Source organism: Melanerpes formicivorus, unplaced genomic scaffold, assembly GCF_026170545.1.
Source record: "Melanerpes formicivorus ecotype bairdi unplaced genomic scaffold, bMelFor1.0.p_v2 SCAF_60, whole genome shotgun sequence".
Taxonomy (NCBI): Eukaryota; Metazoa; Chordata; class Aves; order Piciformes; family Picidae; genus Melanerpes; species Melanerpes formicivorus.
In genome coordinates, this window is record NW_027142412.1 from 1,272,326 (window position 1) to 1,297,906 (window position 25,581).

At 50.8% G+C, this 25,581-nt stretch overlaps 3 protein-coding genes across 8 annotated transcripts in view; 2 read left to right on the plus strand and 1 right to left on the minus strand.

Moving 5' to 3' along the window:
- The window catches only part of TAOK3 (TAO kinase 3), a 120,811-nt gene extending 113,440 nt beyond the window's left edge, over positions 1–7,371 (plus strand). For 4 of the 6 annotated variants that reach the window (XM_068161763.1, XM_068161767.1, XM_068161764.1 and 1 more), the window contains 4 exons: positions 228–467; positions 1,713–1,925; positions 2,841–3,023; positions 4,299–7,371. In XM_068161763.1, the coding sequence (XP_068017864.1) occupies positions 228–467; positions 1,713–1,925; positions 2,841–3,023; positions 4,299–4,460 (798 nt within the window). In that variant the 3' untranslated portion in view covers positions 4,461–7,371. The remainder of the gene's footprint in view (positions 1–227; positions 468–1,712; positions 1,926–2,840; positions 3,024–4,298) is intronic. The other 2 variants (XR_010990209.1, XR_010990208.1) reach the window with 2 other exon arrangements.
- Positions 7,372–12,800: 5,429 nt separating this feature from the next.
- Positions 12,801–15,320, minus strand: PEBP1 (phosphatidylethanolamine binding protein 1). The gene is made up of 4 exons (XM_068161789.1): positions 15,132–15,320; positions 14,694–14,803; positions 14,013–14,113; positions 12,801–13,696 (listed from the first exon to the last, which is right to left on the minus strand). The coding sequence occupies exons 1-4, from the start codon at positions 15,264–15,266 to the stop codon at positions 13,479–13,481; spliced, it is 564 nt and encodes a 187-aa protein (XP_068017890.1). The 5' UTR covers positions 15,267–15,320; the 3' UTR covers positions 12,801–13,478.
- Positions 15,321–16,461: 1,141 nt separating this feature from the next.
- Positions 16,462–25,495, plus strand: VSIG10 (V-set and immunoglobulin domain containing 10). The gene is made up of 8 exons (XM_068161783.1): positions 16,462–16,828; positions 17,579–17,863; positions 21,373–21,654; positions 22,457–22,750; positions 23,714–23,824; positions 24,154–24,166; positions 24,620–24,780; positions 24,933–25,495. Exons 1-8 carry the CDS (start codon positions 16,744–16,746, stop codon positions 25,001–25,003), a joined length of 1,302 nt encoding a protein of 433 aa, XP_068017884.1. The 5' UTR covers positions 16,462–16,743; the 3' UTR covers positions 25,004–25,495.
- Positions 25,496–25,581: the final 86 nt, after the last annotated feature.

Sequence of the window (25,581 nt, forward strand, 5' to 3'; positions counted from 1 at the left end):
GATTGGATGGGAGGATGGATGGGATTAGATGGGACTGGATGGATGGGATGGGAGGATGGATGGTATGGAAGGGTGGCTGGAGGCTGGTTGTCCCCTTTGATTGTCACCCCCCCAGTGCTGCTGGGTTTCATTTCCCCGTGCAAGCCCTCAGTGTGGCCCGGCGGGGAGCGGGGCTGGCGCTGAGCGGGGGCCGGGCACTGAGCGGGCGCTGTGCTGTGCCCGGGCAGGAGCTGAACAAGAAGCGGACGCAGAAGGAGATGGAGCACGCCATGCTGATCCGGCACGACGAGTCGACGCGCGAGCTGGAGTACCGGCAGCTGCACACGCTGCAGAGGCTGCGCATGGACCTGATCCGGCTGCAGCACCAGACTGAGCTGGAGAACCAGCTGGAGTACAACAAGCGGCGGGAGCGGGAGCTGCACAGGAAGCACTTCATGGAGCTCCGGCAGCAACCAAAGAACCTGAAGGTGCTGGGAGCTTTCCTTCCTTCTCCTCCTCCTCCTCCAGCCTCTGTCCTCTGTGCCTGCTGCCTTCTCCGTGCCGCAGGACCCGGCGCCCTGCGCTCTCCCTCGGGTCCCTTCCCCTTGTGCAGGGCTGCTCTGGTGGCGGCAGCCTGTGGGCTCCTACGGCAGAGAGTTCCCTGAGGATTCTTCCAGTGCTGTGCTGATTGAGGCTGCTGGCTGAGAACAGGCTAGTCCTTAGCAGGAGGGTGGCAGTTTGCTTCTGAGGAGCTGGGCTTTCTTCAGGTCCTGCCTGCTGGCAGCCTGTAAACCCTGATGTGGAAAGGGGTTGGGTGATACTTGCACCAGGAGGGTGGAGAGACAGGGTGTACTGAGGCTGGCTGGATGTACTGTCTACAATATAGTGTGTGCTGGAGCAAAAATGGAAACTAAAGGGAACAAAAACCAGAAGTGGGTAGATTCAGATTGGATGTTAGGAAGAAGTTCTTCCCCAGGAGGGTGGTGAGAAGCTGGCACAGGTTGCCCAGGGAGGTAGGGGAAGCCTCAGCCCTGGAGGTTTTTGCAGCCAGGCTGGATGTGGCTCTGAGCAACCTGCTGTAGTGTGAGGTGTCCCTGCCCGTGGCAGGGAGGATGGAACTGGCTGATCCTTGAAGTCCCTTCCAACCCTGACAATCCTATGATTCTCTTTCAAAGTCAGCAGAGAAAGAGAGCTTGGGTGTGCTGAGCACTGTGCCCTGTCCCAGCTCAGCTGCAGGTTGATCAGAAGCTCTGAGGAGCTGTGGGGGTGTTCTGTTCCTCCCCTGAACATCCAAACAGGTGTGTTGTTATGAAGCCACTTGGTCACACCTTGCCAGTGCTTAGGTTTGCAGGCCCCAGGTAGTGCATGGCTGAGGTGGGGCTGGCAGCAAAATGGGAGGACTTGCCTAAGGACACACTGTTTGGGAGGCAAGCAGTAGGGTGATGGTCTGGGTGAGCTGTAGGGAGCAGGGGTAGGAAGTGGAGATGCTCTGGGCTGCAGGAGGTTTAGTGGATCCTCTTCCTGGCCCTGTCCCGTGGGCAGGGCCTGGTTGATGCTGCTGGTTAGATCATGGTGTGTGTACAGCATACCCTGTTCACCCAGATGCAGGGGCAGGAGACAGCAGAGAGCACAGGGGAGCTGTGGTGGTCTCTCCAACCCACCCATTTGGACGTACTATAGCCTCTCCACTCCCAAAGCTCTTCGTGCTCTTCACATCGTTCCTTCCTTGGCAGGCTATGGAAATGCAGATCAAAAAGCAGTTCCAGGACACATGCAAAGTGCAAACTAAGCAGTACAAAGCACTGAAGAATCACCAGCTGGAAGTAACTCCAAAGAGTGAGCACAAGACAATTTTGAAGAGTCTGAAGGACGAGCAGACGAGGAAGCTCGCCATCCTGGCAGAGCAGTATGAGCAGAGCATCAACGAGATGATGGCCTCACAAGCGGTAGGTGCCTGGGAGGGGGGCCCTGGCTCGGGTCTGTGGAGGTGGGCTACAGTCCCTGCAGCTCTCTGGCTTCCTCCTGTGCCAGCTGCTGGAGGGTGAGCAATGCAGTTGTGTTCAGAACCACTGGCACCATGTGCAGACTGCCTTGTAGCAAGGGGTCCCGTGGAAAAGGTGAGGAGGGTGGGTGCCAGTTACTCCTGGGGAGATTCCCCCTGGACACAAGAGGATAGGTGTTTCACTGTGAGAAGTGTCAGACATTGCAGTGGTCTCCCCAGGGAGGTGGTGGCATCCCCAGCAGTGGAGATGTTTAGGATTCAGATGGGTAGGGGCTGGGCTATCCTTGCTCTTGCCAGGAAAGGTTGGACCAGATGGTCCTTAAGGTTCCTTCCAACCTGGTATTCTGTGACCTAATGCATCAGGTGGCACTTCCCTTCTTGTGCTAAGCATCTGGCAGCCTTTCCCTGCTACCCATTGTGTCCTGGGCTTTTGAGAGCTGGATCTTCTCTGAGGCTCCCAGCTCTGTGAGTGGGGAAGCAGCTGTGAGTGAAGCCCTTGGTGCTTCTCATCCTGCCACTTACACCAGTGGCCTTGAGAAGGAAGAGCAGTGAGTGTATCTCTGGTGTCAGAGCAGAGGATTTGACTGGTGGAGGTCTGGATGTTCTTTTCCAGATGGGTCACAGAATCATTCTGGTACTTGACCTTTAGGATCATCAAATCCAGTGGTTAGCCCAGCACTGCCAGGTCACCACTGCACCATGTCCCTCAGCACCACATCCCTGTGGCTTTTCAACCACTGCAGGGGATGGGGACTCCAGCACTGCCCTGGGCAGCCTGTCCTAGGCCTTGACAACCCTTTTAGTGAAGACCTTTTTTTTCCCCCCCAATGTCCAACCTAAACCTGCCCTGATCTTACAGCTACGGCTGGATGAGGCCCAAGAAGCAGAATGCCAAGCCCTGAGACTGCAACTCCAGCAGGAGATGGAGCTGCTCAATGCATACCAGAGCAAAATCAAGATGCAGACAGAAGCACAGCACGAAAGAGAACTCCAGAAGCTGGAGCAAAGGGTGTCACTGCGCAGGGCACACCTGGAACAAAAGGTAGGTGTGGGGGGGGCTGCTGGGGGGCTGCAGCTGTTGAAGAGAAGGCTAAGGGGGGACCTTAGTGCTCTTTACAGCTACCTGAGAGGAGGCTGTGATGGGGCTGGTGTTGGTCTCTTCTCCCAAGTAACCAGTGATAGGATGAGAGGAAGTTGGCTTAAGGTCCTGTTTGACAGGGGGTTGGCCTAGATGATCTCTAGAGGTCCTTTCCAAACCCTAACATTCTGTGTTGAAGTTGTGCCAGGGGGAGGCCTGGGTTGGACATCAGGAAAAACTTCTTCACTGAGGGTGTGGTGAGGTGCTGGAACAGGCTGCCCTGGTGGTGGAGTCACCATCCCTGGGGGTGTTCAAGGAGCTGTAGGTGTGACTCAGTGGTCATGGCAGCTGCCTTACAGTTGGACTTGATGATCTTAAAGGGCTTTTCCAGCCTTAATGATTCCAACTGTGTCCAGTTCTGGGCTGCTCAATTTAAGAAGGACACTGAGACACTCATCCAGAGAAGGGCAACGAGGCTGGGGAGGGGTCTGGAGCACAGCCCTGTGAGGAGAGGCTGAGGGAGCTGGGGTTGCTTAGCCTGGAGAAGAGGAGGCTCAGTGGAGACCTTCTTGCTCTCTCCAACTCCCTGAAGGGAGGTTGTAGCCAGGTGGGGGTTGGTCTCTTCTCCCAGGCAGCCAGCACCAGAACAAGAGGACACAGTCTCAAGCTGTGCCAGGGAAGGTTTAGGCTGGATATTAGGAAGTTCTTCATAGAGAGAGAGATTGGCCATGGGAATGTGCTGCCCAGGGAGGTGGTGGAGCCAATGTCTCTGCAGGTGTTCAACAAAGGCTTCAACAAAAGAACAAGGGGACACAGTCTCAAGCTGTGCCAGGGGAGGTTTAGACTCGAGGTGAGGAGAAAGTTCTTCACCGAGAGAGTCGTTCATCATTGGAATGTGCTGCCCAGGGAGGTGGTGGAGTCCCCATCCCTGGAGGTGTTCAAGAGGAGATTGGACATGGCACTTGGTGCCATGGTGTAGTCATGAGGTCTGTGTTGATAGGTTGGACTCGATGATCCTCGAGGTCTCTTCCAACCTTAGTTATACTGTGATACGATGTGGCACTTAGATGCCATGGCTTAGTTGTCAGGAGGTGTTGGGTGACAGGTTGGACTGGATGATCGCTGAGGTCTTTTCCAACCTGGCTGATTCTATGGTCTGGGGCTGGCTGTGGGGCTGGGAGCTGCTGTAGCCAGGGTGGGGACGCTGTGCTGAGGGGCTGCTGCCTGTGCTGCTTTCAGATCGAAGAGGAGCTTGCCGCCCTCCAGAAGGAACGCAGCGAGAGGATCAAGTTCCTGCTGGAAAGGCAGGAGCGGGAGATCGAAAGCTTCGACGTGGAGAGCTTGCGGATGGGCTTCGGCAACCTGGTGACCTTAGAATACCCCAAGGAGGACTATAGATGAGATTAAGAGTTCTTTGCCATTTACAAAACAAAACACAACAAAAACCTAACAGCAACAAAGATGAAACCAGGCAAAAGCAAACAAAACAAAACACACAGAAAAAGAAACCCCACAACCAAACCAAAACCCAACCCAAGACAGGGCAAAAAAAAAGAGCAACCACAGATACTGATCAGACTTGCAAACCCAACATTCCCCACGGCACCACCGGGCGTGCTCTCTCTCTCTCTCTTTCTGTCTCTCTTGCTGACATCGTGTCGGACTCAGTGCCTGTATATTCTTACTCCATCAGGGGCCCCCCTTCCCCTCCCTGTGTCAGTCCCGGTGCAGGAGGTCTGTTCCATAGTTTGTCACAGTCTTGATGTCTCTGTGCCACGAGTGGGAAAAAGAAACGTTTCAGTGGGAAAACACAAAGCAAAACAAAGCTTTGGAGGCAATTTGAGTAGAGAAAGAGGGGGGGTGGGGGGGGCAAAAAGGGAAATCAAACAGCAAAAAGGCAAAGGGAAAATAAGAAGCTGGATGGCTGTTGCTTTTTTGAGCAAGCGTTTGGGTTTGCCAAGCGAGGAAAAAGGCCAAGTGAAAAACAAAATGGGAGAAAGTAATAGCCTGGAGGAGGCTGGGAAAAAAAATTGATGTCCTTAAGTAAAAAGGTCCCCTCAAAAAAGTCAATAACCCAAAAAGTGAATGTCCTGAAAAAGAAAGGAAATGTCCTGGGAAAGGAAAGAGCCAAGAAAAAAGTAAAGGTCCTAAAAAAGAAAGGAAATATCCTGGGAAAAGGAAATAAAGAGCCAAGAGAAAAGTAAAGGTCCTAAAAAAGAAAGGAAATGTCCTGGGACAGGAAAGAGCCAAGAAAAAAGTAAAGGTCCTAAAAAAGAAAGGAAATATCCTGGGAAAAGGAAATAAAGAGCCAAGAAAAAAGTAAAGGTCCTAAAAAAGAAAGGAAATATCCTGGGACAGGAAAGAGCCAAGAAAAAAGTAAAGGTCCTGGAAAAAAAGGAAATGTCCTGGGAAAGGAAATGGCCAAGAAAAAAGTAAAGGTCCTAAAAAAGAAAGGAAATATCCTGGGAAAAGGAAAGAGCCAAGAAAAAAGTAAAGGTCCTGGAAAAAAAGGAAATGTCCTGGGAAAGGAAATGGCCAAGAAAAAAGTAAAGGTCCTAAAAAAGAAAGGAAATATCCTGGGAAAAGGAAAGAGCCAAGAAAAAAGTAAAGGCCCTAAAGAAAAGGAAATATCCTGAAAAATTCATGTCCTAAAATATGGAATATCCTGAAAAATGAATATCCTAAAGAAAACTGAATATCCTGAAGAATTTTATATCCTGGGAAAAAAGAATACCCTGGGAAACAAAGAAATGAATGGCCTACAAAAAATGCCCTAAAATAATGGCCTAAAAATGGAATGTCCTAAGAAAATTCCTAGATAAATAATATCCCCCCCAAAAAAAAATTCCTGGATAAATAATATCCCCCAAAAAAACTCCTGGATAAATAATATCCCCCAAAAAAAAAATTCCTGGATAAATAATATCCTTTAAAAAGTCCTAAATAGTATGCAAAAATAAAGCCTAAATAAATAATAGTTTTAAAAACTCCTAAATAAATAGTATATTAATAAAAAATCCTAAATAATAGCCCAAAAAGTCTTAAATAATATATAAAAAAAACCCTAAAAAATAGCCCCAAAAAATCCACCAAAAAATCCACCAAAAATTCCTAAAGAGTTAATATCCTTTCCAAGAAATCCCCCCCCTAAAAAACCTCCTAAATAAATAATATATAAAACAAATCCCCCCTAAATAGCTAATATCCAAACCAACCTCCTGAAGAAATAATATCCTTAAATAGAATCTTAATGTACTGCAAAATTAATATTGGGGGAGAGGAATAAAATAAGAATATCCTACCAAAAAAATAATAGGCTGGAAAAAATGAGGAGCCTAGAATGAAATAGGCTGGGAGAGTGAGGAGCCTGACTAAAATAGGCTGGGAAAGTGAACAGCCTAGAATAAAACACCCCAAAAAAAGTGAAGATCCTAAATAAAATAGGCTGGAAAATGAATATCCTTAATAAAATACCCTGAAATATGAATATCCTAAATAAAATAGGCTGGGAAAGTGAAGAGCCTGAATAAAATAGGCTGGGAAAGTGAAGAGCCTAGAATAAAATACCCCCAAAAAATGAATATCCTAAATAAATTAGGCTGAAAAAGTGAAGATCCTAAATAAAATAGGCTGGAAAATGAATATCCTAAATAAAATAGCCTGGGAAAGTGAGTATCCTAAATAAAATAGCCTAAAAAATGAATATCCTAAATAAAATAGGCTGCAAAAGTGAAGATCCTAAATAAAATAGGCTGGAAAAGTGAAGATCCTAAATAAAATACCCTGAAATATGAATATCCTGGATAAAATAGGCTGGGAAAGTGAAGATCCTAAATAAAATAGGCTGGGAAAGTGAAGAGCCTAGAATAAAATACCCCCCAAAAATGAATATCCTAAATAAATTAGGCTGAAAAAGTGAAGATCCTAAATAAAATACCCTGAAATATGAATATCCTGGATAAAATAGGCTGGGAAAGTGAAGATCCTAAAGAAAATACCCTGAAATATTAATATCCTAAATAAAATAGGCTGGGAAAGTGAAGATCCTAGAATAAAATACCCCCAAAAAATGAATATCCTAAATAACATAGGCTGGAAAATGAATATCCTAAATAACATAGGCTGGAAAAATGAAGATCCTAAATAAAATACCCTAAAAAATTAATATCCTAAGTAAAATAGGCTGGAAAAATGAAGATCCTAGAATAAAATAGGCTGGGAAAGTGAATATCCTACAAATAAATACCCTAAAAAAATAAATATCCCAAATAATAATCCCCTGAAAAAAGTCAATATCCTAAAAAAAAAATAATATCCCTAAAAGATTATCCTGGGGGAAAAAAAAAATGGAATATCCTTAAAAATAAATATCTTTAAAGAATGAGTATAAGTAGTAGCCTTAAAAATAGCCTTAAAAAGGAATATCCTGAACAAAATGATATCCTGACAAAAATGAAGCTCCTTTAAAAAAGAATATCCTTAAAAAGGGAATATCCTAAAAGGGAATATCCTTAAAAAGGAAATATCCTAAAAGGGAATATCCTAAATGAAGAATATCCTAAAGAATATCATGGGGGGTGGGGAAATTCATATCCTTTAAAAAAAGAAATAGCCTTTAAAAGTGAATATCCTTAAAAATTATATCTTTAAATAGGGAAGATCCTGAAAAGGGAGTAGCCCAAAAGGGAATATCCTAAAAAAGGGAGTAGCCCCAAAAGGGAATATCCTAAAAAAGGGAGTAGCCCCAAAAGGGAATATCCTAAAAGTGAATAGCCCAAGAAGTAAATACCCCAAAAACTTAATATCCTAAAAGTGATTATCCCTAAAAGTGAATATCCTAAAATAAATATCCCAAAAAAGTTAATAGCCCAAAAGTGAATATCCCAAAAGAGTTAATATCCTGAAAGTGAATATCCCAAAAGAGTTAATATCCTGAAAGTGAATATCCCCAAAGAGTCAATATCCTGAAAGTGAATATCCCAAGAGTTAATATCTTGATAGTGAATATCCCAAAAGAGTTAATATCCTAAGAGTTAATATCCTGAAAGTGAATATCCTAAAAGGTTAATATCCTGAAAGTGAATATCCCAAAGAGTGAACATCCCTGAAAGTGAATATCCCCAAAAGTTCCTATCCTAAAAAGTTCATATCCCAAGACTAAAAAAAATCCTAGAAAACCTCTTTAAAAAGCCCTAACCCAAAAAGAAAGATCCTAAAACAAAGACATTGCCTTTCAACAGAGAATGAATGATGTCCTTCCAAACTAAACATCAACATCCTTTACAAAAGGAAAAGCCCAACGCAAAGCCAAGCGACTCTAAATAGCCTGAAAGGACAGAGGTAGACAGATAGATAACTAAGTGAATATCTCACTCAGTGACAAAGGCAAAACAGCTGAACAGTGACCCCCAGGGGGGAGAGAGATGGAATCCGCAGCCTTACCTTGACTTAGCTGCTGCATAACTTCCTTTTCTTCCTTTTCTTTCTTTTTCCTTTCGGTTTCCTTTTATTTTTTTGGTAATTTATTCATCAGGAATTAATTAATTAATAAGAAGAATAAAAAAAAGTTTTTTTCTTAAAGATTGAAAAAATTAAAAAAAAACAAAAAAACTCAATAGAATTTGCTACATTTTACAGGAAAATAGAGAAAAAAAGCAACAACAAAAAAAAAAAACCCCAACCCTAAGCGAGCGACTCGTGCTGTACATATCAGTGGTGACGTTGAGGACTTTTTGGGGCTGTTTCTCCTCTTTTTTTTTTGGAGGGAGGGGGAGTTTGGGGAGGGAGGGTGGGGGTGGGGAGTCGATGATTTGTTTTGGGGTTGTTTTTGTTGGGTTTTTTTTTTGTGGGGGGGAGGGTGGGGGGGTTGGGGTTTTTTTAAGGAGCAAAACCACGCCAAGGGCTTTCGGCGAGGCCGCGGCGACCTCGGCGCCTTGGCGTCCTTCGTGATTGTATGTCGTAAGAGCAAACCCTGAAGCAGCCCTTTTTCTGCTGGGGCAGGGAAGGGGGAAGATGCTGCAGGAGAGAAATGGAGGTTAAAAAAACAAAAACAACTACCCCAAAAAAAAAAAAAAAGAAATTAAAAAAGAAAGAAAAGGAAATAATAAGAATAATAAAAAAAAAGAAATAAGGAAACGAAATAAGAAATAAGAAAAAGAAATAATAAGGAAAAGAAATAAGAAATAAGAAGGAAAAGAAATAAGAAGGAAATGAAATAAGAAATAAGAAGGAAAAGAAATAGAAATATGAAGAAAAAGAAATAGAAATATGAAGAAAAAGAAATAGAAATAAGAAGAAAAAGAGATAGAAATAAGAAATAGGAAAAAAGGAAAAAAGAGAAAAAAAGGAAAAGAAAGAAAAAGAAATAAGAAAAAAGAAGGAAGAAAAAAAAAGAAGAAAAAAAGAAAAAAAAATGAAAAAAGGAAGGAAAAAAGAAAAGGAAAAAGGAAGGAAAAAAATGAAAAAAGAAGGAAAAAAGGGAAAAAGGAAGGAAAAAAGAAGGAAAAAAGAAGGAAAAAAGGGAAAAAGGAAGAAAAAAAGGAAAAAAGGGAAAAAGGAAGGAAAAAAGAAGAAAAAAGAAAGGAAAATAGAAGGAAAAAAGCAAAAAAGGAAGGAAAAAAGAAAGGAAAAAAGAAGGAAAAAAAGCAAAAAAGGAAGGAAAAAAGAAGGAAAAAAGAAAGGAAAAAAGAAGGAAAAAAGAAAGAAAAAAGAAAATAGAAGAAAGGAAGAAAAAATAATAAAAAAGAATAAAAATTTAAGGTAAGAAATAAAGATAGAAAAAAGAAAGGAATAAAAAAGAAATAATATAAAAAAAAGAAAACATAATGAAAAAGAAATAATAAAAAAGGAAGAAAAAAAGAAAGAATAAATAAAAAGAATAAAATAGCCAAAATAATATAAAGGGAAAAATAAATTAAATAAAAGAAATAATAAAAGATAAAAAATAATAAAAAGAGAAAAAAGAAATTTAAAAAAAAGAAAAGGGAAAATTTAAAAGAAATTAAAAAAAGAGAAAAAATAAAAAATAAAAAAGAAAAATAATAAAAAATATAAAAAATTAATAAAAAGAAAATAAGAAAAATAAAGAAAAATAAGAAAAATAGAGAAAAATAAAAATAGAGAAAAATAAGAAAAATAAATAAAAATAAGAAAAATAAAGAAAAATAGAGAAAAATAAGAAAAATAGAGAAAAATAATTAAAAAAAGGAAAGAAAATAAAAATAAGAAAAAAAGAAAAAGGGAAAAAAACCTTAAAAAACCTTTTAAAAAATAAATAATTATTGAAAAAAAAAAAAAAGGCAAAAAAAAAAGAAAACCACACACAAAAGATAAAAAGCAAACCCCAAACCAAACCCAGGAGCCCGCAGGCAATCCCGGTAGCACAAATTGGGCTTTGTCAAATGGTGTATTTTGTGTATAGAGGGAATTTAAGGAGAGCTTTGACTTATTTTCATATTGTATTTTAACTCTTTTTCTCTGATCAAGAATTTTTTTACTTCTCTCCTCCCCCTTCTCCCTCACCGCTCCCAGCCGCACATCCCCTCCCCTCTCCCTTAGGCTCCTTCCCTTCCCTTCCCGCTCTGCCCCCACTCTCCAGTCCAACACTTGGATTTCAGCGCTGTTTGGATCGCCCCCAGCCCCTCCCTCGCTGTCTTTTTTTTTCCCTCCTTTCTTTCTCTTTTATTTTCCTTCTTTCTTTTCATTTTGGTTTGATTTGGGTCAATTGTCTTCTTTTATGTTTTTTACTTCCTCACCCCACCTCTTCCAACCTTCCTCCTTCCTTCCTCTTCCCCAAAACTCCTCCTTCCCCTCCCCAAAACTCCTCTTTCCCTCCCCCCCCCCCTCCCCCCAATGATTTTTTGGCCATCCACTCTTGCATTATTCACACTTTCAAACTGTGTATTTTCTTACAATAAAAACAAAACCAACAAAAAAAAAAGAGTTAAAAAAAAAAAAAAGACAAACAAAGACATTTTAAACCAAGGCTTTACTTCTTTTGCATGCACTTTAAAAAAAACAAAACCAACAAAAAAAAACCCCAACCCCCCACCCCCACCCCCAAAGAAAAAAAAGAGGAAAAAAAAATCGTTTTAAATAAAAAAGAAAAAAAGAGGAAAAAAAAAAAAGGAAAGGAAAAAAAAACCCAACCCCCCCCCGACCTTTTTCAGGTTCCAAGGAGAAGAGCATGAGCAACTGTCAGAGCTTTTAATTATATTTGTAAATAAAAGTGTTCATCACGAGGGCCTCGGCTGTCTCATTGCGGGGGCAGGGGGCAGGGGGAAGCGCTCCGCGCCCGGCCAGCGGCCGCCTCCTGCCGAGAGGCGGGGCCGGAGCGGGCAGAGGACAAAGCACAGGCGCCCAGGAGCTGCGGTAACGGCTTCAGTGAGTGCAGCTTGAGTGTTGGTATCATAGTATCGGTTCAGGGTTGGAAGGGACCACAAGGATCAGCTAGTTCCAACCCCCCTGCCATGGGCAGGGACACCCCACACTAGATCAGCCTGGCCAGAGCCTCAAACACCTGGGGCTGTTCAGTCTGCAGAAGAGAAGGCTCTGAGGTGACCTCATTGTGGCCTTCCAGTATCTGAAGGGGGCCTACAGGAAGGTTGCGGAGAGACTTCTCAGGATCTCAGGGAGTGATAGGACTAGGGGGAATGGGATGAAACTGGAGGTGGGGAGATTCAGGCTAGATGTGAGGAGGAGGTTCTTCCCCATGAGAGTGGTGAGCCCTGGAATGGGTTGTCCAGGGAGGTGGTCGAGGCCCTGTCCCTGGAGGTGTTTAAGCCCAGGCTGGATGAGGCCCTGGGCAACCTGATCTAGTGTGAGGTGTCCCTGCCCACGGCAGTGGGGGTGGAACTGGATGATCCTTGAGGTCCTTTCCAACCCTGACAATTCTGTGGCTGCTTTTCTCTGTGTGTCCTGATTCCAGCCTGAGATGTCCCAAGATGGTCCAACCCTTGCTGAGCACAGTGAAATGCAGCTCAGAGTGTGTCTCCACTTGTTTGATGTGCTCAGTGTTGTTGACCTTGTGAGGATGTCAGATGGGACCAAAGGGTCACTTGGTGCTTTCAGCACCCAGACCTCACTGCAAGCTGCTGGAGGATCAGGAGAACAACCTGTGGCTTGGCTGGGATGTGGCTTCAGGTCAGTAAAACCAGTGGTGCCTCTCCCAGGAGCTAAGACTGTAGGTGGAGTCCAGCTGGGGTGAGGCTGGCATGACTGAGGCCCCCAGGGAGAAAGGGGAGATCCCCCAAGACAGGCAGGGACCAGCTCTTCTGCCAGCTGCCAAGCATGGGCTAAAGATGCTGGGTGCCCTCCATGGGGCTGTTGAAGAGCTCCTTACCAGCCACATCTGCTTGGCCACAGCTGGCCAGGGAGGGGACAGCCCTGACCAGAGGCTGTCCCCAGCAGCTGCAGGGAGTGCTGAGGTTGCTAACAAGTGCTGGGAGTCTTTCAGGGAGTAAATGACCCTGCTGAAAATGAGAGTGGGTTCAGAAACACCCTGGAGAAGGAAGTATCCTGACTCTCTACAGCTGTGTGTGCCATGAACCTTTGCTGGGATGGATCCTGAAGGTGAAGACCTTTACCTTTGCACAAGGTATGGACAGAGAGACCTCAGTGCTTCAAGCTGTGGTCCTCCAGCATAACACTGCTTTAGGCAGCTCTGCCAGCAAAGTGAAGCCTCCAACCTTTGGCTGCTAGAAGGAAGCTGGTGGCCCCCCCCAAGAAGATCACCACACCATCCACCTGGGCATGTTTTTAATTGCACTGTGAGCAAACAGCACATGAATATCAGGTCACAACAGAACAAACAAAACTGAAGTGGTCTCAGCTTTGAGTGGCAACAGAGAACAGAAGGTAGTGTTACAAACCAGCTGTCATGCCTCCTGCCAGCTACACCTTCACTACTCCAGAGGTTCACCTTGGTGAAGTGCAGCACTAACCTGGCCAGCTGAGGCTTAAACTCAAAAAGCAAAAGGGGTGGAGTTGCCCTTAGACTGCCATCTCCTCTCCTGGAGAGGCTACAGCCAGCACCAACCCACAGTGGTTCTGTACCCACAGCACTGCCCCACCCTACCCTTTCAGTGCAGCAGAGGCACACCAAAGCGCCACTAGCTCATAAAGGCTCTGGTTTCCCTTAGGCAGGTCAGCCTGGAGGGGTGACCCTTACAGGACTGCCTGTCAGCAGCTCTTCTATCTAGTGATGGCCTGCACCTACAGTCAGGTAAAGCACAGCACAGGCCTGGACCAAGGAAGCAGGCTGAGGCCAGGGACAGTGACAGGGTGGCAGCTCCAGCAGTCAGCACAGGAGCTGCTGGGTTTAACTCACTAAGCAAACAAGACTACAGCGAGGCGCTGTGACCAGCCTGGTCTGCAGGGGTGCAGGGGGTGCTTCACAGTGCTGCTCCAGGCCACCTCGCCCTACCTGCCCGACAGCTGCTCGTAGAGCTTCGGCACGTAGTCGTCCCACTCCGCCTGGTAGCAAGTGCCGGCCACCGGCGCCCCCAGCTGGTACTTGTTGCGGAAGGAAGCCATCTTGAACTTGCCTCTCTTGTCCCCGGAGCGGTTGGAGAGGATGGGCTCGTTGCAGGCCAGCGCCCTCGGCTGCTCGTACACAAGCCACACGTAGCGGTGCAGCCCTGCGGGAGGACACCCGGCAGTCACCGCCCCGGGGGCAGGCACCTGCACGCCCCAGGGCCAGCAGCCTCCGGTGGGACAGAGCTAAAGGAGCTTACAGCAGAGGCACAAGGCGTGCTCAGACAGCTGCTGTCCTGCCCAGGCTTGTGCTCTCCCCACGGGCTGCAGGCAGCACGGCACAGGCCTGGCACCAAAGGGACGGTGCCCATACATGCCCAGGATGGGCACAGCTACAAGCAGGTCCCTGCACACCCCACGCCCTCCTGCCCACCCCACCGGACCCCTAGGCCGCTGGAACCGCTGCAGCCAGGTACCAACCTGTGCCTTTGGGAGGGCCGGCGCCAATGTAGTCTGAGAGCACAGTTCCACTCCCCACATTGTTGCCTTTCATGTTGGTCACCAGGAAGTGATGCCATTCCCTGAGAGGGGAAGACAAGGAACCATCAGACTGCACCACAGCCCCAGCTGCCACCCTTCTTTCATCCAAGCTGCTGCTTTTCCTTCTGGCTGTCAGCAAAAGGTAACTGAGGCTAACAGCTGCTGCTCCTGCTCTGCCAAACCTTTCAAAGAGCACCAGCCCTAAAGCAGGTACTGCCTCCTGCCAAAACCAGCCCAGGGATCTTGGCTTTCTAGGTCTGTGACCCCACGTAGTTCTGAGTCTGACTCGTGAAAAGTGAGCTGGTCCCAGGTGTGACACTCCCCTGCTAGCACAGGCAGACCCAATTCCAACACAATTATGTGCCAAACGAGAGCAAGCAGCAGATGCTCTGCTTCTGAAAGCTACAACAGACCTCCAAACACCCCTGACAAATGCAGGTGCTCCTCCCCATGCAGTCCCTGCCTCAAGGAGAGCTGCAAGGGCACCTTTTCTATCCTAAGCCCCCAACTTGATGCTGCACCTCAGGCAGAGCATCTCATCCTCCTTCTAAGCCCCTGCTCAGACCAAGGGAGATGCTCCCTTTTTGCCAAGCAGGATAGGGAATTGCCCAGCCCCCTTACCTGAACTTTGGGTCCTTCCTAGAGGGAGCGTCTGGGTCTACGAGAGCCAGAGTGTAAAGCTTCTGGGGATCACAGCCATCCCATTCAATGCTGGTGGGGCGATGCTGGACCTGAAGAGATGAGAGCGTTCAGAAGAGCAGCCAGCCCTGGCTGCACTGCGCACGGAGACGACCTGTGCCCAGCGCTGCCGAGCAGCGCCCAAGGGCCTGGAGCCCGCTCGTGCCAGCTCGCACCCTGCCTCCCAGCGCTGCCGAGATCTCGCCTGCAGCACAGAGCCACCCGGACCGCTCCGGCCCCGTACAGCGGCCCACAGCGAAGCTCAGCACCACTCTCCTCGCCCCGTACCCAGGAAGGCCTCGGTAGGGGCTGCCGGGAGAAGGCCTGGCCGCCTCCAGCCATTTTGCAGCGCCCCCGTGCGACACACCCCCAAAAGCTCACCTGAGTGGGAGTGAGCACCTTGCCCAGCTCGTCGATCTCCACGGAGCCGTGCTTGACCCGCAACGGCTGCGCCGGCTTCTGCTCCACCTCGGTGAGGCTCAGCGGCCCGTCCCACTGCCCCAGGTCTACCGGCATGGCTACAGCTGCCTCCGTCTGCGCTGCGCGGACTGTGCCTGCGTTCCCCAATCTCCGCCCAATAACCTCGGCGAAAGGCCCGCCCCCACGGCTCCCATTGGAGGAGCAGCAGCCACGCTGCGCTCCCATTGGCGGCGGCGCGCCGCTAGCCTCTGTCCCGCTCCAACAGTTACAGCGCCCCCAGCCGAGTGCATCCGGGGCTGCTGCGGGCTTCCCCGGTCGGCGGCACTGCTGCAGCCTTCGCTCGGTGGGAGAGGACCAGCCCTGGCAGAGGGGTTGCCTAGAGCAGGACTGCTGCTCCCGGCTTTGGCCCTGCCGTTAATTAGGTTATGATTTAACGTGCCAGAGGCCAGTGAGGGTAGCCCTGCGGATCTCAGTACTTTGCTCTGTGCACGCCTTAGCCCAGTGCGCAATAGCCACTGGCGAGCTGGCCGGCGTGCTGCCCTCTCCAAGCGGTGAGGTATCCCTGAGGACTCTGCGTGCTTTACAGCTCTTGCTGTAGGGTTTCGCAATCGATGTATTGCTACATCGAACAAAGGAGCCTGCAAGCTGCTGTCCACAGTAGCAGACAGCGCAGGACCTTTGGGTTCGCTTGGCACCAGTCAGCAATAAAACCCTGGGACGACCTCTCCAGCTGCACCCTCCGCTGAAACTCAGCAGCAGGCTGGCTGCGCTTTGTCGCAGCCACCCCGGGGGGATCCCTGGGACACCTTTACAAGACATGGCAAACATCACTACCTTTTGTTTTCTTTGTGGCTGGTGTCTCTGGGACCCTTCCAGCCGTGGAGAAGCTCATCCTTTACCCTTGCCACTGAAGAGTGTTTTACTCAACCGCTTCTCTGGACACCCTCTCCACCTGCTTTCTCCTCCCACTCCACCTGCAGTCGGTGCTCTGCTTCTTTCCAGGGTTGGGTTTAGGGTGCTGCCTGCCAATTTTATTTGGTCCTTTTTTTTTTTCCCCATACCAAATAATCACAGGTTGTGTGGCACAGTCATTTATCACTGGTTTTCCTGCTCCCACAGCTTTTGGTGGGGGGGGCTGACCTATGGAAGACCCTCTGGGCAGGTGGCTTTGCTCGCAGCCTTCGCTTAGCTTTGCTCTCTGGAAGCACTGTTACTTCTCTTTGCATGAACGCTATTCCTCCTCGCGTTAACGCTGTTTCTCCTCGCTTTAGCACCTCCCCGATCCGTGGCCCGCACCCGAGGTCGGTCGGCGCTGGGCTCCCCGCGCAGGGAAAACGGCGTCGCCCCTCTGGGCGCGGGGGGGGGGGGGCGCCCAAGATGGCGGACGGGGTCGGGGGGCGCCCCCAAGATGGCGGGCGGCCAAGATGGCGGGGGGTGATGCGCGATCCCTTCACGGGCCCCGGCCGCCGGGCAGCAGGGGAAGGCGGGCGGGCTCGGACGGTCCCGCCCGCCTTCACCTGCCCGCCGGCCGGGGCGGAGGCCAGGTAGCACCGCCTCCCCGAGCCACACGGCGATGCGGCTGCCCGGGGGGACACCACCAGTCCGGTTCTTCTTCGCCCTTTGCATCTGGAGGCTGGTGCCGCGCCGGGATGCCGCAGGTAGCGGGGGCGGAGGGGAAGGGGAGCGGAGCGGCCGCTGTGCCTGGTAGGGCTCCAGCGTAGTCTGCCGTGCTCCTGAGGGCAGCTCCCCAGCTGGCCCTAATGTTGATTTCTTTGTTGAAAAGCACTTCGTGTGTGCTGAATGTGACCAGAGCCCCCTCTGAAATGAAGCCAGGCAGGCGCTGAGGGGGCTGGCAGAAAGGGGCACTCCCGCAGAGCTGCCCGCGGGGTCCTGGTGTCATTCGGCAGCGGAAGGGGGCAGTAGGCAAGGCAAACAGGGGACACGGAGAGTTGTGTCCTCTTCCTTGGGGGCTGCTGGAACCACAGCAGGTTTGGCTTCCCTTTTGGGTACCACATGCTCCCCTGAGCCGCACAAGGATGAGGCCACTTGGGCAAGTGGTCCAGCAGAGAGCTGGCCGAGCGTGGACACTGCTGTGACCCAGTGCTGTTAGTGCTCTAACCCCGCACATCCCTAGCTCCTCCAGGTCGCTTTGTTTGTTGCCTTCCTCTCTCGGGCAGAAGCAGCCTGTCCCTGCTTTCCTGTTGAGCCTCTTAAGCTGTGTCCCTCCTCCTGATCCTGTGCCTGCGCTGAACATCAGTCACCAAACACACCCCAGAGGCCCTTTGACGAGAGCCCCTCTTGCATGCACCGCAGAGGGCCAAGACACATCAGATGTCGAGGTCTTTTGCTGACAGAAGAGGGCTTCTCTGGTTGCCTGCCTCACTAACACTGCCTGGCTTGGTTTGCAGGAACAGAGGAAGTGGTCTTTGGGAAGGTCGGAGGGAGCATCCTGCTTTTGTGCCGTAATGTCTCCAAAGAAGCAACCGAGGTGGTCTGGTTTCAAGGGGATCCACATTCTTTCCCCCCACTCTTCTCCTCAAGGGTCGCCTTTCCCCCAGACGTCCGTTTCTCCCTGGTTGACAACAGCTCCCTGCGCATCACAGAGCTGCGTTCGCAGGACGAAGGCAACTACACCTGCAAGGAGGTGCTGAACAAGACCGACCATGAGCACAGGGTCCAGCTGGTAGTAGCCAGTAAGTCTGTCCTGTGTCTGTGAATTCCTTCCCAAGTCTCACAGGTCTGCAGATTCATCTGGCACTGGAGGGAAAATAGTGTCAAAAAAGGGTGGGGTGGCATTGCCCTGCAGAGTCTGTGGTCAGGTTGCTGCTGCTCCATGACATGCTCACTCACAAGCACCACCACGTGTGCTACAGAGGGTGAAATGCCATCTCTGAAGTCCTCACTGTCTCTCTTCAGTTCTGTCTTCTTTGGTGCTGAGGGACTAGTTGTTTTGGAGAGAGATTTCTCATCCTGCTCCAGGTTGGCCCCCATGCCTGGTTGACTCGAGCCTTCATAAATCTTGTGATGGAGGCTGCTCCTGGCTGTCTTTTTTCCCCCCTGGACTGAAATACCTGTTTGGAATAGATGTGCTGTGCTGCTTCTTGCTGCCAGCCTTTTGGTTTGAGGATGGAGGGTCCTCAGCTGAGGAGTTGTCTGTATCAAGCCCTATAGTGCAGCCTGCTGATTGTGATGGAATCACCACCTTCCTCAGGTTTACTTCTGGAAGCATTGTCCTGAGCCCTTCTTTCAGCCTTTTTGTCCACTTGTGTCTTTTGGTGTTCTCTCCCTTCCCCATCCCTATTTCACTCCTTCATTCTCTTAGAAGAACTCACTGTATGGGTGGAAGATCAATCTGGAGAGTGCTCAGATCAATTACTTAGCACACTGCAGACCCTTCCTGCTTCTGCTGGGGGACCATGACCTTGCCCAGATGTCCCACCTCTTCTGTGGGAGCAGCCCCTCCCAGATTAGCAGGGAGCTCAGCTCCTAGGCTGGTGCCACTCTTGGCTTCTTCAGCAAACAGAATCAGATGTGACAGAGGCTGTGGCCCCTCACACCTGAGCTGTCCTTTACAACAGCCAAGGCCATATTATAGGCTTGGGAAGAGGGAAGTGTTGCTGCCAGTGAGCCTGTTTCACTGGCACTCAGTGTTCAGCTGGACTTTCTTGCTGGTCTTTTCTGCCATGTGTGAGACCTGTTTCCTGTTTGCATTCAGGGTGTTCCTTCCCTCTCAGTGTTTGGTGAAGGGGGGGTGTGGTAAAAGTTGTACCTGCTTTGCACAGATTAAATCTTGGGACGCTCACACGGATGAAAATTCCTTTCCTTGAGGCAGGGAGCCTGCAGGTGGGGTTTGGAGGGTCACAGAGGGCTGGAGTGAAGGAACTGAGCCTCAGGCTGCTTCAGAGAATGTCTGTGTAGGGCGTGGGGGAGCCTGAAATCTGGGGCACTGCTTCAGAGTGCTCCTGAGTGAGAGCCCTGTGGCATGGCACGTGTTGGTGCACTCTAAACCTCATTCATTAGCACGGAATTAGTGGCAGTTAATTCCCAAAGGTGATGTTGGACACTAGCATGCCCTTAAATAAGTGAGAGAGGTCTTTCTGGCCGTGCTTTAGATCAGCAGAAGCACCAGCAGAGGCCAGAAGATGAAGCTCCTCAACCTCAGACTAGAAGCATGGGCCCTGATGTTTCATTCCTCACTGTTACTGGAGCCCTCAGCCTGATCTGTAGGCTTCATGTGGGAGTCTCCAGCTGTGACAGACTTCAACCCATCTCATGGGCTGTACCAAAAACTTCCCTTTTTGCTTAGAGCTGCATTTTACCCCCCTCCCCATGAGCAGTAAACATTCCAACACTAGGGCAGGTGCAGGCCCCTGCCTGGAGCTGCTGCTTTGGGTTTGTTTTGGGTGGCAAGCACATGGTGTGAGGGAAAGATGGAGGTGCACACCTCCAAGAGATTCCTTGGCATAGATTCATAGGATGGTTTGGATTGTAAGGGACCTTCAAGATCATCTAGTTCCATCTCCCCTGCCATGGGCATGTTTGTGTGCAGTTTGGTCTTGGCTCTTTGTGGGCTTGAGGTCCTTTTCACTCAGGTTTGGGTTGAGGGGGGTTGGAGGTTTTTAGGTTTGTTAACATTCTGGGAGCAAATCTCTGTCAGAGGGTTGACACTTAGACAGAAGAGTGGAGTTACACTGTGAGAGCCTGGGGGTTCAAGATGGAAAGCTGATGGTTTCAGGAGGGGTGTTCCTGAAACCAGCACAGCAAGCACAGCTCTCTTGGCTGGGTGTCTGGCAGGGCTTGGTCCACCTCTCGAGACAGGGCAGTTCCTGGTGGTCCAGGCTGACAGGATTCAAGGTCAGTAAGGAGACCTCCCTAGAGCTGGGGCAGAGGAGGTGTTGTAGAGAACTTTCCTGGCAGAGGTGGATGGTTTCAAAGATCATCCCAGCTGCATGTATCAAGTTCCTGGCAAGCCAAGCCCCCAGAAGGTTTGGTCTTGTAGCCCAGGTGGTGGTTTGGTTCTGTGTGGGTTGAAAGTCACTGGGATAAATGCTCCACAAAATAACCATCAGGCACCCCTCTGGCACCCCTTGTGTGGGGCTTGCTTTGGCAGCACCTGATCTCCCAGTGGGACTTGCTCAGTGCTGGAGCAGGCAAGGCAGCCACAGGGCCACCCTGTGCTAACTCTGCCTGGATCGGAGTCCAGGATCCCTGCAGCTGTTGCATGAAGGCCTCTCTGTATCTGTGCCTGAGGAGCCAGCTGATGGGAGAGAGGCAGGAAACTGCCTGAGCCCTGCTCTGCACCAAGGAGTTGCCCTTGGGTTTCTCTTGGCTTCTGACCCACTTCTGCCATCATCTAGTTGTTTGTGTGTGTGAACAGCAAACAGAGTCTCGGTGGTTGTGAGGTGACCCTGGCAGGAGGCCAGCCATGATTTGCCCTATCTGTGTTCTTTGCTGGAGTTTGTCCCCAGGCCTGCAGTGTGGGGTGGACACAGACTGTGCTGCTGAGTAATACCATCTGGCCCCACATGCCAGTGACAATGGTGCCAGGAAGGAGTGGAGGACACTTGGGTTGAATTCAGTGGCACATGTCCATGGCCCTGACCCTGTGAGCTGGAGTCCCCAGGATTCCCTGTGGGCAGAGCTTTGTGTAGTCTAGGAACAGCCTTCACCTTCAGCAGTGTGCTGGGCTTGCTGGCTTTGAGCTGGGTGACTCCAGGAAGCTGATTCCTTGTCTCTGGGCAAGAGCTCTGCTGCTTTCCACATTCACTTTGGAAACCTGAGAGCTTGTTTCAGTGGCAGGAGAGGCAGAGCCATGTTCCTGGGTACTGTGAATCGGTGTCACCCCCTTGTAGCTGTGGCATGAGGACCAAGGGCAGCGTGGAGATTTTGTTCTCCTGCTCCATTTTGAGATGCTTATCTCCTCTCTGCTGGGTCAAGCTGTGGCAGTGACCTCTGTCCTCCCTTGTCCCTCAAGGCTTGGCTGTGGTTGTTGTGTCGGCCCCCTGCGTGGTTCCTCTTGGCTGTCATTCAGAGCTCTGCTCCCCTGGGGCTGTGGGATGCAGGTCAAGGAGAAAGACAAGGAAACTGGGGAGGTTTTCAAGGGGTATGAGGGCAAACACGAGCACCTGGGGGGTTCCAGCCCTGAAATGCTGAGCTCTGTGACCTGGACCTGTGTGTCACCATGTGCTGTTCTTGCTGACAGATCCACCACAGTCAGCCCCGAAGTGCTGGGCCGAGACCTCTTCGCCAGGGCTGATGCTGCAGCTGTTTTGCCGCTGGCCTGGGGGTTACCCCCACCCCACCCTGCACTGGAGAGAAGAGGGGAACGATCTGGAGAACTCAAGCTGGGTGATCAGCTCCTCCAGCTCCTCAGACACCCACGTGGAAACCCTGAACAGCTCCCACCTCTCCCACCGCAAAGTGTTCAAGTGCGTGGGGAGCCACGTTGTCACCCAGGAGGAGCCTTCCTGCACTGTGGAGATCAGTGAGTTGATTTGCCTGCCTTGTTAACTGTTAGTGAGCCTGAAAATAGCAGGCAGCCAGTGCTCTCCCCTCCAGAGCACTAAGGCAGTGGTCAGGCAAGCCAGAATGCAGGGGTGGATGCTAGCAAGGCGGCGTGGCAGGGCTTGGCTTGTGCAGAGGGACCTGCACAAGGCACAGATGTCCTTCAGCTGAGAGCCATCACAGCATACCTGCAGGTGAGCTGTGCTTTGGCCCATCTTCAGGGGCCAATAAATCTCCTTGCAGCAAGCTTGTCCCCTGTGCAAGCACCTGTGCCTCTGTGGAAGCACAGAAGTGGTTTTAGTGCCTTGCTCAGCTCGAGATGAAGTTGGGCAGGGCTGGGTTTCTAGCAGAAGGGTTGTGTGTATCCACAGGCCCCCTTCAGGCGTCTGAGGGGTCTGACTGAAGTGGCTTTTGAAAGCCTGAGCTGTATTTATCCTCCAAGGGCTGTCAGGGCCACACAAGAGCTCTGCTAATCCCAAGGAAAATTCTTGGCTGCCTTTCTTCTCTCTGCCATCTTCCTGCTGTCTCCCCTCTGGCTGTTCTTCCCTGGAGGGTGTCAAAAAAGGGGACTGAGCAACGTGAAGGTTGCAGGGATCACTCCTGGGAGGGCTGCTGAAGTCTCCTGAGCCAGCTGGATGCCAAACCCACAGTGCTGCAGTTCCAGGTTCCTTCTGTTAATGATTATTGATCAGCCAGGTGCCTGATTGCTCAGCACGTTCAGCTCCTCCATTCCCTCCTTGACTCTTTCCTTTTCCTTTTCTTCCCCTCCTTGGGCTCCTCAGAAGTCCCTTCCCTGGAATCCGGGCCCCCCAAGACCTGCTTTGTGGGCGACAACGTGACCCTGAGCTGCCGAGTGACCGAGAGCGCCCCGGCGGCGCGGCTCACCTGGCTGCGGGGCATCACCCAGCCGGGGGTGGAGCTGCAGGCCGGAGGGAGGTACCTCATCAGCCAGCAGGGCAACCTGTCCCAGCTCACCATCCAGAACTGCTCCCAGGGCACCGACGGCGGCTGCTACGTCTGCAAGGCCCAGAACCCGGTGGGGCTGAGGGAGCTCTTCGTCTGCCTGACTGTGAAGCGTGAGTGCAGCTGCTGGGGATGCTGCAGCACGGGCTGAGGTGCGGTCAGGACCACCACAGAGCCGTGTCTGGTTGGAAGAGACCTCAAAGATCATCCAGTCCAACCTTTGGCTTGGCACTTGAGGGTCAACACTAAACCGCGTCCCTAAGCGCCAGGTCCGCACGCTGCATGAGCACCCCCAGGGAAGGTGACTCCAGCACTGCCCTGGGCAACCATTCCAGTGTTTGAGAACCCTCTCTGTGGAGAAACATTTCCTGATATCCAGCCTGAGTCTCCCCTGGTGCAGCTTGTAGCCATGTCCTGTAGTGCTGGTGCTTGTCATCGGGTAGAGGCTGCCCCCTCCTCGCTCCAGCCTCCCTTCAGGTAGTTGTAGAGAGCAGCAAGGTTTCCCCTCAGCCTCCTCTTCTCCAGACTGAACAACCCCAGCTCCCTCAGATGCTCCATGTGGGTCATGTGCTGCAGGCCCTTCACCAGCCTTGTTCACACAGCCCACTGGGGCCACTGGCAAGCCCCCAAGTGTTCTGTTTGCCACTGAGATCCCTCTTTGCCTGTTGATGCTTTCCCTACTCCCACAGCAAGTGTGGGTGCAGGGTGGAAAGGCCCAGTTCCCCTCTCCTTGGCATAATGGGTCTGAGAGAGGAGCATCCTTGCTCCCTCCTGGGGGTTGTGAGTGCAGAGAAACCCCTCCAAGAGCCAAGCTGCTCAAGGTGCACTGGGCAGCAGTAGGTTTGCTTTGATTAAATGCCTGTGGGCACAGAAATAGAGGCCTTGCTGTGGTTTTTTCCATCTCAACCAAACACAAGTGCCTGAAACCCTCTGCCCTTGTGCTGGTGGAACTGCTACAGTGATGGGAAATGGGGGCTGAGACAGCACTGGGACTTGCTCTGTGCCTTGCACCAAGACTTCCTGACCCATCCACATCCTGCTGACAAGCTGCCCTCCCTTGTCTCTTCCCTCTGCAGAGCCAGTGAACGTGGTTGGAGTCGTGGGTGCAGTGGTTGTGCTGTCCCTGATGGTTATTCTCACTGCCATTGGGCTTGTCTTGTACTACCATCCCCTCCTGTGCCTGACAGGTAAGAGCTCACCTCTGCACAAGCCAAGGAGGGGTCACTCCTTCCTTGGCTGGGCTGGTTTGATCCCTAACTGAAAAACAGGACCCCAGCTGAGTGCTTCAGGCACCTTCCCCTCACCTTCTCCAGGGCCTTCTCCCCTCTCCTGGTGACCTCCCTGCTGCTCTCATTGTACACATGTGCAGGTCACCTTCACATCCATGCCTCTGCTGGTGGCTACCAGAGACCATCCTACCACAGGTGGGGTTGGCAGGGACTGTGCAGTAAAACCAGCCCAGGGGACTGCTCTGGGCCAGTTTCTAACCCTGTCTTTTCCCTTCTCTCCTCTTCAGGTGCTGCCTTCAGGTGAGTGTTGGTTTTCCTCAGCTCAGTCCTGCGTGGCTTTTGGCAGAGATGGTTTCCCTGCAGGGTAGGGAAGCCACCTTGGAGGCAGCAGCCAGCCCTGGAGCAAAGCTGTGCCTCCAGCAGGAAGGGGGTGGTGGGGCTGGATGAGACTCAGTGTGGATGTGGGAGCAGGAGGTTGAGGGGAGAGGGGAGCAGTTGGCACCACAGCAGGAGCGGTGGCATCACTGTGGGGTTGCAGGGCAGAAGGCATTGTGCTGGGGGTGTGGCTGCCAGCAGGGTCTGAAAGCAGCTGTCCTGTGCACAGGGTTGGTGCAGGACTGGAAGAGTCCCCCATGGTTGGACATTTTGCTGTGGAAGGTTGTCAGGGCCAGGGGAGGAGCAGGCTGGAGGGAGGGCTCAGGACAGGCTGTCCTCAGCCTTTCATCCCACCTCAGCCTGCTCTGCTCTTCACAGGAATCAAGACATGGGTGATGTCTTAGTGCTGGTGGACTCAGAAGATGAGGAGGAGGAGAAGGGAGAAGAGGAGGCCACGAGCAGCTCCATCAAGCACAAAGTGATGGCACTGGTCAATGGAAACAGCGTCCAGGGTGCTTACCTCAGCTGCCTCACAGAAGGTGAGCCCTGGTGCATGCCTGCAGTTGAGTTGTCAGGAGCCACCTGCTCTCCTGCTAAACTGTGGATGTTCCAGGAGCAGCTGCTGGGGAGGGAGGGATTCCTGCTCAGCAGAGCATCTTGCTGAGATGCTGCTGCTCTCTGCCCTGTGCAGGTGAGGATGGCGAGCAGCGCGGCAGGGGCTCCCTGCAGGAAGCAAGGGAAGAGGAGACACAAGGCTCCTAGACTCCATCCCTTGTGGCACACACAGAGCTCTGGATGGACTCCCAGCATCAAGCACATCCTTGTTGCCATGTGGCTGAACCCAGGCCATTGGTGTCCTGCAGCAGGCTGGTTTGGCCAGAGCATCCCCACTGCTTTCTCCACTCACCCAGCTCTCACTCCATCCTTCCCCAGCCTCGTTCCTCCAGTTCTTTTCCCCTCTCTTCACCTTCCTCTTTGTCTCAGGTGTCCTTTCTAACCAAGTGACACCCAGCTCAGGCAGAGTTTGGGAAGTGGCTCCCAGTAGGCTTGATGCCTGTGAGGGACTCAGATACCAGCAGGGGATTCTGCTTCAGCCACCACGAGCAGTGCTGGGGCTGTGTGGTGGGAAAAGTCACTGCAGGGCCACAGTGGTCCCAGGCTGTGGAGGAAGCTGTGGCTGTGTGGTCAGGCCACAGCTGATGCTGACTCTGAGGAGGCTTCCTTGGGTTTTACCATAAATATTTTTTCCCCTAACCCTTCTGAAATGTTGCTCTGTGTCCAAGCTGGGAGCTGATCTGTGCCTCACAGTGTGGTTTGGAGGGGGACGCCTGGTGGTGATG